The 14,549-nt window shown below is 36.0% G+C and overlaps 1 protein-coding gene across 1 annotated transcript in view; it reads left to right on the top strand.

Annotated features, from left to right (window-relative positions):
* Window positions 1–14,549, top strand: part of LOC150075984 (aldo-keto reductase 1B-like) — an 81,283-nt gene that overhangs the window by 16,288 nt on the left and 50,446 nt on the right. Inside the window, exons 2-3 of the mRNA XM_090387226.1 lie at window positions 7,531–7,698; window positions 13,098–13,214. Of these exons, the coding sequence (XP_090243352.1) occupies window positions 7,531–7,698; window positions 13,098–13,214 (285 nt within the window). The remainder of the gene's footprint in view (window positions 1–7,530; window positions 7,699–13,097; window positions 13,215–14,549) is intronic.

Here is a 14,549-nt window from a genome sequence, read left to right as displayed (position 1 = left end):
TGCATGTACACCAATGCTAGGAGTTTGGTAAATAAATTTGATGAATTTGAGGTATTGCTCAAAACATCAAAGGCAGATATTGTTGGGATATCAGAGACGTGGTGTCACACAGATATAAGGAATGCAGAACTGCAGTTTGGGAGTGCAATGTGTACAGGAAGAATAGGCAAGATAGGAAGGGAGGAGGAGTTATGCTATTAGTTAAGAAACACATAAAATCCAAGGAAGTGAAGCCAGTCGACATCGCTGGACAGTGCAGTGTCGAGTCAGTTTGGTGTGACATAAGCAGCATTGGGAGATCAAAATTGAGAGTAAAAGTGTGTTATAGGCCTATTGACTCTGATGAGTATAATAAAAAAACTGTACAGGGAAAAAGAGTGGGCCAGTAAATCAGAGTCTTATAATGGGGGATTTTAATTTCCCAGATATTGACTGGAATTTGTGGTTTGGTCACTCACACACTAGCAAGGCTTTTGTGGATTTATTGGATGATTGTTTTCTACGTCACCATGTTTGGGAGTAATACCCTTGATCTGATTATCAGTAGTGATTCTTCATGCATTAAGAATCTGCAGATAAAGGAACCACTAGGTGGCAGTGATCACAGTGTGCTGAAGTGGGATTTACTCAAAGAGGTAACTACCATTAGGGGTAAAGGGAAGGGTTATTGCTTCCGTAAAGGCGACTACGATGGACTGAGACAGTATTTAAATTCTATACAGTGGGACCAACTGATGATGTTACCAACAGCAAATTCAAAATGGGAAGCATTCAAAGAATTTATCTTGGAAGCTACTAGGCTTTACATACCAACCAAAAAATATTGTTCAAGGTTTAGGCCTAAATGGATGTCAGATGAACTAATGAGACATATGACAGAGAAGAAAAATTCATGGGATACATATAAATTAATGGGTGACATTGAAGCCTATGATAGATATAACCTGGTCTGTAACCAACTCACAAAGGAGATTAGGCAGGCAAAGGCAGATTATGAGATATCTTTGGCAAAGGAAGCAAAGAAAAACAGCAAAGAGTTCTTATGTAAACTCTAGAAGGAAAGGGATGAATCAGATTGGTCCACTGTATATCGATGGTTCAACTGTTGATGATCCTGCTCAGGTGGCTAACAAACTAAATGAGTATTTTGCATCTACATTCACACATGAGGAGTTATTCAGGGAGGGGAATGCCAGAGGTGAGTTAAACTCTGGCAGTGAGCTAGATGATTTTGTAATAACTGAGAGGAAAGTGGAGGAGAAATTGTTGAAGATAAACATAAAAACGGCACCCAACATGGATGGGATCTATACAGTTATATTAAAGGAGGCAGCAAAGGAAGTAAGCAAACCCTTAGCCATAATTATGAGAGCTTCCTTGGACTCGGAGGAGGTATCCATAGACTGGAGATGTGCAAATGTGACCCCAATTCACAAAGGAAGATCAAAGGGCAACAAAAATAATTATAGACCTGCTAGTTTAATTTCTGTTCCAGGAAAATTAATGGAAGCACTGCAGGATCATCTAGACAAGACTTCAGTTATAGCTCGGACACAGCATGGTTTTGTTAAGGGAAAGTCTTGCCTGACCAAATTGATTGGATACTAGGATGTAGTCACAAAGGAACTGTATGCAGGGAAAAACTTTGCTATCATATATTTGGATCTTAGAAAAGCTTTTGATACTATTGCACATGGAAGACTGCTGAACAAATTGGAGCAGTGTGGCATTGGAGGAAAATTGCTGCAATGGATAAAGGGATGGTTGAGTGGGAGAAGACAGAGAGTGGTAATCAATGGACACTGCTCATCGTGGACTAATATTATTAGTGGAGTCTCTCAGGGTTCAGTGTTGGGTCCATTGTTGTTTTCTGAATTTATAAATGATATTGATGATGGTATATCAAGCTTAATGTCCAAGTTTGCAGACGATACAAAGGTTGGCAGGGTTGTTAAGGACACTAATGACAGTACGCTGCTGCAACAGGTTCTAGAAAAGTTGAGCAGATGTACTGAGACATGGTAAATGAAGTTTAACATTGACAAATGTAAAGTACTATATATGGGAAACAGTAACCCCAGAGTGACGTATCAACTCTGTAGTACTACACTAACAGTGGTAGAAAACAAAAAGGACCTGGTGGTAATTGTGCAGGCAGATATGAAGTTTTCCGAGCAGTGCAGATGGTCTGCAAGAGTAGCTCATAGTGTCTTTTCAATGATATACAGGAAATTTTTCTAGCAGGGATAAGGAGGTGATTATCCCTTTGTATAAGGCAATGGTCAGGCCACACATTAAGTACTGTATACAGGTCTGGAGGCCTCATTTTAAGAAGGATGTAGAACTGTTGAAATGAGTACGGAGAAGGGCAACAAGATTAGTGAATGGAACAAAGGTTTCTCTTACAACGACAGGCTTAAGTTTTGCAAATTACACTGTCTGGAGACTAGGCACCTGCGAGGTGATCTGATTGAGGTGTATAAAGCCTTGAATGGTTTGAGCATGCTCAATGCTGATGGAATTCTTCCTCTTGCTCAGAATAATCACCTGAGAGGGCATAAATTCAAATTGAGGAAAGTCAGATGTAGGATAGATGTGCGGAAGTTTGCCTTTAGCCAGCGGGCAGTTGGTTGGTGGAACAGACTTCCATCCTTTGTTGTGGAAGTTGATAGCCTAAATAAATTTAAGGCTCAGCTGGACAGGTATTTGGAGTGAACGGAGGGGTGAAATGGGAGGTGTTTTTTTTTTTTTTTTTGCTGATGCTGTATAAGCTTGCTTTCTTGCATCAAATGCCTCTACTAATGCTAATGTGTAAAGTGTGCTATGATAAATTGACACAGATCTGGAAAGGTAACATCAACAATAAACTTTACCAGCTAAAAGAAGATCCAAAGCTGTGGCTCTCTAGCTTCCGAGGAAACAGACGAAAGGAAGTGGTATTGGTAAGACTCAGAATTGGACATACTCATCATACCTGTCTCTTCTTGCTACTCAGAGAAAACTCACCTCAGTGCTTATCCTGTCATACACAACTTACAGTCTGTCATTTTCTGGTTGAGTGTCCCTTACTTTCAACCATTCGATTAAGCACTTTCCGGTCACTCTTAACATTGAACATCTCATATGATTTATCTCATATCTTAGGAAATGAAGCCAATATACAAGAACTTTTCATGTTTTTAAAACATATTGGCCTCTACAGGAACATATAATTTAACATCTCTAACGACATGTTGCCTGTAAATAAACTGTGAACAGACACAATTTGTCCTCAGTATCCCTTGTGTCATTAATCCCAATTACAACAACAAACTAGTTGCTCAAAGGTCACATTTCAAAATATTTAAGCTTTTTGTTTTTAAATCTGCTGTATGCTTAATAATATTTTTTTTACATTGAGTAAGAAATGCTGCTTTGGAGTGTATAATAATTATCAAAAACACTGTTGATTGAAATTTTCTTTACTGTTGAAAAGGCTACACTTTTTTAAGAACCATTTATGCCACATTCACAATTACCTGAAGATACATTCATGGGTATGCTACCAATTTGTTAACCATGGGCTCACTTTGGAAGAATTTCAGCTAATGGTCATCCCTGTTTAAAAATGTCTGTGAAGTTTATCAAACAATTTTTTTTAACAAGGGGTTTGTGTGAGTCTCTCTCTTCCCCAGCAAATCCATGGATTCACTTAAGATATTTAGCTTGTAGAGGAATATGATTGCTACATAAATTTCTACATTTCTTCTTCAGAGGAGCTCAATTTTTTTATTTATTTCTGTCGATTTCAATTTATTTTCTATTTCTAATTACTTCTTAACCATACATGAAATAGTTCACAGCAATACATAAAAACTGACTTCAGATAGTGAAAGTCATTAAGCTATCTGACTAGATATAAAAATAACTTTAATTTTAAATTCATTAGTGTATTAGTAAGTGTATTTTATATTACAGTTCAAAATATCTAATGTATTATTTCATTTTTTTACTATAACATAACATTATACGTTTGATTAACCTGTAGCTGTTTCTAGAATTAGGCACATTCCCAAAACAATGTTTATAGTTTGAGAAGAAAGTCATGCAGTTATTATGCATGCCACATCACATTCAAAATGATACAGTCGAAAATATTTTGAGTAGACTAATCCCAGACTGATTTTTTGTGAGGTTGCAACTAGGAAATGACATTTCCACTTCATAAATTCTCACCTCCATGCCCCCCCCCTAGAAACTTGAGTTTTTTTGTTCTGTAAAAGAATCATTCTAATCACAGACGACAAAGGAGATCCAGCCTTGGGGGGGGGGGTAAACTTGTTGATAAACTTGTGTCTAATGGTGAGACTAAAGTTCTGTATGCCCTTCCATCAAGAGATATCCAAAGTCATCCCCCCCCCCTCCATATTCTTTAACAACTATACCGAACCACTCATCAGTCCTCTTCATTCTTCAGACCACATTCTCTCCAGTATTGGCTTATTTGGTAGTTTTGCCACTGCCTAATGCCTTTCATTGTTTTATCACAAATCCTAAACAACCCTAGTAAACAATTTTGGCAAAGAAAATTCCAGAAAATTGCCATCTGTTGGTGCTTTTGCTTATCTTGATCAATTAAAAATCATTTATCTATTTCTTCTTCTTCTTTTGATACCGTCTCCTATTGGAGGTTGGCGATCACCACACTGTACTTCTCTCTGTCTTGGGCGAGATGAAAAAGATCCTCAGCTGATCTGCCAGTCCAGTTGCAGATGTTTTTCAGCCAAGAAAGTTTTCTCCTCCCCACTCCTCTCTTTCCCTCTATTATTACTTGAAGCAATTTATATTTCACATTTCTAAGGATGTGTCCCAGATAGGCAGTTTTCCTTCTCTTCACTAAGCTCAACAATTCACATTTTCTTCCTGCTCTTTTCAAAACTTCAATGTTGGTGATCCTATCTATCCAAGATATTTTTAGCATGCATCTGTAGATCCACATTTCAAAGGCCTCTATTTTGTTCATACTTGATGTTTTCAGCATCCAAGTTTCAACTCCCTATAATAGTATGGACCACACATAGCACCTAACAAATTTCAGTCTGAATGACAGATCTAGAGCTTTGTGACATAGCATTGTTCTGTATTTTGTAAAGGCATTTCTCGCAACCTTTATTTCTGCTTACAAATCTAGATCAACATTTAGCCAACTACCAAGGTATTTAAAATGAGTCACTCTATCTATTGGAGCTCCATTCAATAATAGCTGGACTTGACTTACTGGAGACATGGTAGATTCATGACAGATTCACAGTCATATATTTGGTCCTGTTGACATTGATTCTTAAACCCATATCATTACATTTGTTGTTAATACAGTCCAAAAGCGACTGAAAGTCATCTATATTTTCTGCGAATATAGCAGTATCATCAGCGTATCGTATGTTATTTATCAGCTGACCATTTATTTGAATTCCTTTCCTTTCCCACAATGCATTTTGGAAAATAACTTCAGAATAGATGTTAAATAGCACAGGCAAGAGAATACAACTCTGCCTTACCCCTCTTTTTATATTGATCTCATCAGTTTCACCCTCTTCAACACTTACAGTGGCTGTTTGATTCCAGCAGATTTCTTTGATGAGTCTGATGTCCCATCCATCAAGATCTACCTTTTTAAGTGCTTCTATAAGCTTTACAGGTTGTACCTGATCAAAAGCCTTTTCAAAGTCTATGAAGCAGATGAATACCGTCTTCTGGTGTTCTCTACATTTTTGTAACAATACGTTTATACCTAGGTATAAACGTATTGTTACAAATTTTCTTGTGCTTCTCTTGTGCCTAGTCCACTTCAGAATCCAAATTGGGTGTCAGAGATTACTGACTCACATTTTTTGTAAATCCTGTTTAGGATTAGGATTACCTATAGCAGCAGCTTCAACATGTGGCTCATCAGACTAATAAGACAAATCGTTGCATGAGATGATGTTCTTCTTTGGAAGAGGGATAAACGAGGGCCTCAACCAATCGTTAGGTAGTGTTCCATTTAAATATATTTTATTGAACATTTTGGTTAGATCTTTAAGATTTTCTTTATCTAGAAGTTTCGCTATTTCAATTGGGAATTGATCTGGACTAATTGATTCTGGGCATTCTTTATTGTGTATGGCATCCTTCTGTTTGTATTTCCTGTTAATCCTTTTAGCTTCTTATGTAATTGGAAATTATCATGCCTTCATTCTAATTCTGCCATCTTTGATTTTTCTAGCATTGACTCTTCTTTTTATATTTATTAATTCTAATTTCATTTTAGAATGCAAAACTTGTAGTAATAGTGAACAATGATGTAGTGGAGACTATAGGAGAGTTTAATGACATCCCCTTTTCCAAAGGGAGGAATGAGAGAGAGAGAGAGGAGAATATGCAGATTGTATTGGGTAAATGTGGCGGGATGCATCCAGGGAAGGGTGGCTACCAGGTGTCAGCCTTCCCAAAGTGCCTTGATCAAAACCAAAAAAAAAAAAAATTAGTAGTTTTAGCCACATCAAAGCAGTAGCTCTGATCTGCAACCCTCCCCAAAGAAAAACCCTGGATGTGCACTTGAGGAGGGTTATTGAATAAATAACCCTCTTTAGGTACATATCCTGGATTTCAGGTTATAGAGAAAAGGCCTATTGAAGCATAGGCCCAGCAAAATAAAAAATAACGAACTAAGAGTTCCATTCTGGTACCATATTGGCAACTATGGACAAAAAAAGGTTAGGTTAACATGTATTCATGAAAATTATAGAACCACAAAAAACATGCAGTCCACTTCATGACCACTTGGCAATTGCTGCCAAGCCATCGTGCGTAGTTTAGAATCAAAAGTCATTCATAATTCTGCATGGTTTCCATTTTCTCAATACACAGATATGCCTAATTGAGCAGCTGGATATCAAGCACTTTTTCTGATTATATGTTTTACACACTACTGAATGAAGAAAAAATAATTGGCACTCATCAAAAACTGACAATCATATTAAAGAAAGGAAATAAACATATTCACATGTTCTTATTTCCAGTTTTGTTTTTCAGTATTATGAGCCAACCAGTGAGACACTGTTAGTATACTGTTCAAATGGCAGTTTGTCAAACCACTGAAAGACATGCATTTTTTTGTTGTGTGTTACTTGTTACCTTTTTATAATTTTGTTTATAATAATGTAACTTTTTATGACAGCTGGTATACCAATCTCCAGTTAACAATGAGCTACATTTTTTGTGGTGGCATATGGATTTGATTTTGCAATATGCTTGCCAGTAGTCATATGGGCTTCCACAGAACCACAGGCTTCTGATGCTACGGATCCATCAGATTTTGTGTTACCATTAAATTGTTTGCTTGAATGAGTTTTTCAGACAAACAAAAATGTGGCTGATTCTCTTTTCATGTTTTTTTTTGTTTTGTTTTTTCTCCATTATTTTTGCCTTTAAACACATCATGTCATAACAAAAACCTGCTGTTTTGTTGTTTGCCACTTTAATATCAATTACGTCATATTCATTTTACAGTCACAACCAGGAAAAATAGGTGGGGCTGTTAGAGCAGCCATTGACCTTGGATACCGGCATTTTGATTGTGCTGCAGTTTATGAAAATGAAGAAGAGATTGGAGAGTCCTTAACGTTTAAAATCAATGATGGGTCAGTGAACAGAGAAAGCTTATTTATTACAAGTAAGGTAAACAATTATGTTTTTGTATAATTTATACTCTATAACTTGTATTATATAATTATCTTATTGTATAATTGTATAATTATCTTATAAATCTTATCTTAGAGTATAATTATCTTATTGTGTAATTATCCTGTATCATATAACTATATCATCATTCTTCTATTTCTTGGTGATTCCTTTCTACTTCTCTCTCTCTCTCTTCTCTCTCTCTCTCTGGGTAACTTGGGAATTTTTTTTTTGGCTGGTGCAGCATAAGTCTCAGGCTTCCTTGCACCATATAACTAATAATAATAACTCTATAATTTGTACTCTACATTTATCTATGTACCATTAGAATCTATTCAACTATCTTTAAACTTATTTCATATACTAGTGTCATGCTGAAATATTGGACTTTACCTTGAAGCAAATTAATATTAAACTAGGTATTATTGTTATGTGTAAGTGAATTAGTGAATTACTGAAATTGTGAAAATGGCATTCTTTTTATCATATCTGATATTGTGAATGCCTTCACAACGAGTTGCCTGATATTGCACTACCTCAAATAAGCAACACATCATCAGTGGAGAAGACTGTTGTTGTTTATTCTCAGTGGACACTGCCACCCATCTGGGTGGTGGTGTCCACTTTTAAGGGACACCTCAAGGTCCTTTTCAAGGCTGTTTGGCCTCTCATCGGTGGATAGGTATCCTGTTGTTGCAATAAGTTACAATGCAGTTTATGAAGTTTAACTTCACAATATGAGAGATGCCAGATAGTATGCAAAAGTATAGACTAAAAGAATTTTATTAAAATTCTTTTAGTCAAAAGTATAGATTAAAACAGTATAGTGCAATATCAGGCAACTCGTTGTGCAGGCATTCACAATATGAGATATGATAAAAACAATGCCATTTCAGTGATTCACTTACATATAACAATGATGCTATTGCAGTAGCCATTGCATCAAATGAATTCCCTGTAGGTTGAGGCCATAGCCCTTCCAAATTCTTTTAGTCTATACTAGGTATTATTAATTAGGGATGATAATAATAATACTGAAAGAGTTTATGTGACCGAACTTTATAGACATAGTCATCTGGCATTCTTGCATTAAAATAATTGATTTACACTGTTAGTTTTGAAAAACAAAGAAGTCTTATATGAGAGTAATGAGAATTTTGTTTATGCCAAGACTAACTGTCCGTATAAAGCAAAGAGAAGTATTCCCTGCTTTTCTTCTTTTAGCATTAGCATTAGTAGTGGCAAACAATGCAAGAAAGCAAGACAATACATATCAACCAAAAAAAAGACACCTCCCATTCCACCTGTTCACATCTGGTGAGTATGAGCTTGGCAAACCCAGGGTCCTCAGCTGGATATCATCATCATAATTCTTTTTCTTGGTGATTCCTTTCTACTTCTCTCTCTCTCTCTCTCCCAGGGTAACTCATTTTTCTTCTTTTTTTGGTTAGTGCAGCATAAGCCTCAGGCTTCCTTTGCACCATATGGGTAATAATAATAATAACAGTCTTTCCTTGAATTTGTTTAAGCTATCAACTTCAACAACAGATGGAAGCTTGTTCCAGCAATCAACAACCTGCTGGCTAAAGGGCAACCATCCTTCAGCAGTTTGAATTTGTGTGCCCCCTGTGTGTAGTCTGGGCAAGAGGAAGAACCCCATCAGTATTGGGCTTTCTCAATCCATTCAAAGAGCATTGAACTCAATCAGATTACCTCACAGGTGCATAGTCACCAGATGCTGCAAATTTCAGAACTGAAGCTTTCCTTGGTAACAACACCCCTTTGTTCCTCTCATCAATCTTCTTGCCCTTCTCTGTATTCATTCCAGCAGCTCTACATCCTTCCTACAATGAAGCCTCCAGACCTGTATGCAGCAATCAAGATATGGCCTGACCATTGCCTTATACAATGGTGTAATCACCTTATTATTATTATTATTGTTGTTGTTGCTCTTATATTATTTCTCCCTGATTGGGGGGGGTTCCACTCCACGATGGGTACTGCTACCAAGTACACAGAGTGGTTATAATGTCTGCTGTTACTGTCGGTCGAGGAAATCTCTGACTATCCTACAGGTGTTCAGGATTGTGACTTTCTGGAGTTCCTTGTAGGTGTTCTCTGGGAGACCTATTGCTGCTAGGCTGCTGTATTGAGTTTTTGGTACCATACCAGTGGTTGATACGATCATTGGGACAGTTGATACTTCTTGCATATGCCACATCTCCTTGATCTCATGTCTCAGGTTCGTGTATTTCCTAATTTTTTCCTCATGGGTTTTCTGGACATTGCTAGTGTTTGGCATTGCTATGTCAATCAGGTAGGTAGCCTTTTCCATCTTGTCCACAAGGGTTATGTGTGGTCTGTTGTACAGGATGGTCTTATCCGTTATTATGGCGCGGCCCAGATGCTTGTGGGTTCAGGTATCTAGTACTGCCTGGGGTTCATACTTGTAGTATGGTACACTTTCTTTGTTCAACTGGTATTTCCTCGCTAGCTTCTAATGTATTATCCTGACTAACTGGTTGTGTCTATGAGTGTACTCAGTCTGGGTGATCACCTTTCACCCTGCAGTGATGTGTTTGATCGTTTCTGAGGCCAGGTGGCATCGTCGACATGTGTCATCTGACATTCCGGGCTCCTTTGCGATTTATTTTCTGTAGTTTCTGGTGTTGATTACCTGGTTTTGGATCGCCAGCACGAATCCTCCAGTCTCGGGGAAGAATGTCCTACTTATGAGCCAAGCATTGGAAGCAGTGTTATTGATGTGATCTTGATGGAGGTCATTGTAGTGTCCGCCATGGAGTGTCTTCTTTGCCCATCTTTCTAACTTCGTTTCTTGTACCGTCTGGGCGAGGAAGAGTTTCCTCGCTTAGGTTGAGTGGGAACAGCACAGAACCACTCCACCAGGCCACTTCCTCATGGCCTGGTGGAGTGGTTCTGTGTTGTTCTCGCAGTAATCCTTCAGGTTAACTATCGCTGTTTTCTGTTGTTCTGTCAGGTCTATCAAGCCCCTTCCTCCCTCTTTCCGAGGTATTGTTATTCTCTCCACTGCTGACTTCGGGTGGTGTTGGGGACTCTTGGTCATCATTGTCTTTGTCTTTCGCATGATATCTTCTAGCTTGGTGTTAGTCCAATCTATGACCCCGAATGTGTATGTTAGTACTGGAGCTGCATAGATGTTTATGGCTTTAACTGTGTTCCCTCCATTCAATTTTGCTTTCAGCAGGCTTCTGAGTCTCTGATGATATTTTTCGGTCAGGCACTTCTTGATTTCCTTGTGCTCTAACTGCTCAGCCTGCATTATCCCTAAGTATTTGTAGGTCTCTCCTTCTGTCATAGCTTCGATCTCTTTACCAGTCAGCAGCTGGTAGTTTCGGCCAACTAATTTTCCCTGGTGCAGTGTGTGGGTCTTGCATTTCTGTTAATTTCAGCACCTGGAAACTAGGCACCTGTGAGACCTGATTGAAGTGCTTAAGAATTTAAATGAATTGAGTAAATTAAATGCCAATGGTATCCTTACTCTTCCTGGATTGGGTGTGCTCAAATGGCATTTGTGGGAACCATCTACTTTCCAGTCCAAATTGTAGTTTCTCCAGTCTGGGTTGGTTATCAATTACAAGTTAATAGTTACATATTTTCAGACTGATGAAGAAAACCAATGAACTTAAAATATGTATTAGTATTAATAAGGCCATGTGATGCAAAGAAGCAGAATTTTTCTTCATCAGCCAAAAAATAAAATTCAATTTAAAAAATTCGAAATATTCATATCCATATTATTATTCTCACTATTCTCATTCCCACAAAATAACTATCCAGTTACACTTTTAACTCAGCCAGACTCTCTGTCTCTGTTACTTTGGGAGGCAACTCCCATTTCACTGTTTGATAACTTACTGTCCATAGGCAAACTTCATAAGATCCAGGCCTCTATTATTCCCTGAAATTTTATTTTTATCCCCCCCCCAGTTCTTATCTCATTTATGAGAGAGAGACTAGACCTTCCACATTCATTTTACTCAGCCCCTTCATGGGCTTGATTAACTGGAGAGACTGTTGTATGCTATCAGATACAAATTTGCTATGGGAAATGTTCAAAGAATTTATCCTGGAAGCAATAATTCATTTGTTAATATTTATTCATTCCAGTGATGAAGTCCCTTAAATATACATTAACAAATTGGATGACAAATGAGGTTAAGAGTTTAATTAAGCACAATAAACAAGCAAGGAACAGTTACAGACTATCACATAATGCTGATTTGTATGAGGATTATAAGAGAATATATAATAAAACCACTGATAGGGTAAGACATTGAAAAGTGATTACATGATAGTGCTAGCAAAGAGAGCAAAGAATGGGGAATATGGAGTTCTCACATGTGAATACAAAAAAGAAGAGAGTTAATCAAATAGGTCCCTTAATTGGGTGTAGTGGAAAGATTATAGAGAGCCCAGCAGAAATGGCAGTAAGTTGAACAAGTTTCACAGTGATATTTACTGCCAAAAGTAAGGTCAAATTTCTGTGGAACATTAAGGAATCAAATTGCTGTAAAATAAGGAGCATTATAAAAGTTACCGAGATTAAATAGGACAAGGGGGATAATGTTATATATTCAATCAATTCAGTTGTATACTGTAAACTGTTTTTATAATTTAATATTCTGTAGATGATTCTTCTTTTTTTTTAAAAGTTAAGTAGCTCTCTCTCTCTCTCTCTCTCAAAAACAGTGTATAGTTTGAGTTAGCATAAATTTCTTCTTTTTTTAATTATCTTCTGTTTATTTCCAGTTGGAAATAAACATATTTAGATCTCATGTAGGTTAAAAGTGCTTTATTCCTTCTTTTAATACACTTAAATTATTTCCATATCTTGCCACTCAAACAATTTTTTTTTTTTTTTTTTTTTGTGGAATATTGGCATCTTCATTTTATTAATATTTCCCGCTTTGAGCGTGGTTTGGTACCAATATTATACTGCATTACCTTTTGTATAATCGTTTGGCTTTTTATTTTCAAGGATTTCAGTTTAACTTATCAGTATGAACAGAGGATACACAATTTGGATTTAATTTTTAATGTTGAGCTTAGTTTAATGCATTTAATTTTAATGTCATTAGTTAAATTAAATTTTTAATCTGATTTAAATAATGATTATACCTGAGTTAATATTTAAAATTCAGTGCATTAAATATATTTTTGCATTAAATATACAGTGCATTAAATATTCAGTGCATTAAATATATTTTTGTTAATAACTTAACTAATCTTTGTTATTATAAAGCTTCTCACACTTTCTCTTATTATAATTGATTACTATAATTATAAATGTATATGACATTACTAAACTCGATTGAAATTTTAATATATTGGGAACATGTTGAATTTTACTACAGTGTTGGAATTCTTATCACAGAAGAACTAGTGTTATGAAGTGTTGCCAGAAGTCACTTGACAAATTAAGATTAAAATATCTAGACCTGTACCTTATCCATTGGCCTATGGGTTATAAAGTAGGTAGCCTCTTTTATGAACATTGTTGTTGATTCAGAATTTTTGTGATCTGTTTTTAATTTCTCCTGTGTGATCTCTCAACCTTATTACTATAATTACACTATGTAACAAAAAAAGCTCATGTTTATAGTTAATTGTTTCTTATGTGTTTTGTGTGCTAAATCCAATATTTTGGTGCAATTATATTATCAGTTTTTGTCTAGTATCAATATTTTTTGGTGGAAACTGAAAGCTTATTATGTTTTTGTGACATTTGTATATATTGAATGTATACCAATACTCTGATATATAAGAGGCTATAGCATTTGTATATTAAGTTTGTTTCTTCTTTTTTTTTTTTTTTTTTGTAGTTTGCTATGGCTAACAAAGGTGTACATTGTCTCCAGACTCATTCTGCTATGTTTATAGATATTATATAAGTCTAAACAAGTGAAGCATAAAATTATTGATAGAACCAAGTTTTGTAGTGCATATGAAGCCTATTTTCGAATGCCTGTGGGTAGCCAAGGCAATTTGTCAGGAGCTCATTTCTGCTGAGATTGTTGCAGGCCAACATTAGAGAAATGGTTTCATGGTAGTCATAAGTATATGCTTTTTGCCTTTACCTTGAATATGGTGAGAACCCATATACCATCATGAAGAACTGCTACTTTTGTATTGTGGATATATCAAAGTTTAACTTGAAAAAAGTTTGCAGCTTGAAAAGCTGTAATGTATCTCCCACATACTATCCTCTGTTGTTTCAGTTCCACACAATGGAAATCTGCCAATTCCCAATCCATCTTCAAGAGAAAAGTCTCCAGAACTGTATAATGAATCTGTTGAACGAGATAATTGAGATTATACCTCAGAAGTCTGCTCAAATAAAGCACCACATTTCCCTAGTCAGTAAGAATTGGATGACTTAATAAGGGACTTGGGTCTAATTAAATTCAGTGCATGGTTCCTGACATCTCATTTAAAAGAGTGGAATCTACTAGGACCTGCAGAAAAAAAAACATCAGTTTGGATTTAATTTTTAATTATGTTTAATTTAATGAATTTAATTTTAATGTCATTTCATCTGACTTAAATAATTTTTCATCTGATTTATATAATGTTGTACCTTAATTAATATTTAAAATTCAGTGCATTAAATATATTTTTATTAATAATTTAACCAATCTTTGTTATTATATAGCTTCTCACATTGTCTCTTTTTATAACTGATTACGATAACACCAGTTTACAAATTTAAGTTTGTTCACTGGGGTTTGAATTTCAATAGATCCTACTGCCGAAATATGTTGCTGTGATTTCAAATATGACTTAGATTTTTTTCTATCATATTACAA

Source organism: Mastigoproctus giganteus, chromosome 13 (genome assembly GCF_048544385.1).
Source record: "Mastigoproctus giganteus isolate SK-2022 chromosome 13, ASM4854438v1, whole genome shotgun sequence".
NCBI classification, from domain to species: Eukaryota; Metazoa; Arthropoda; class Arachnida; order Uropygi; family Thelyphonidae; genus Mastigoproctus; species Mastigoproctus giganteus.
Note: the sequence above shows the minus strand (reverse complement) of the source record. Positions and strands in the feature narration are given on the sequence as shown.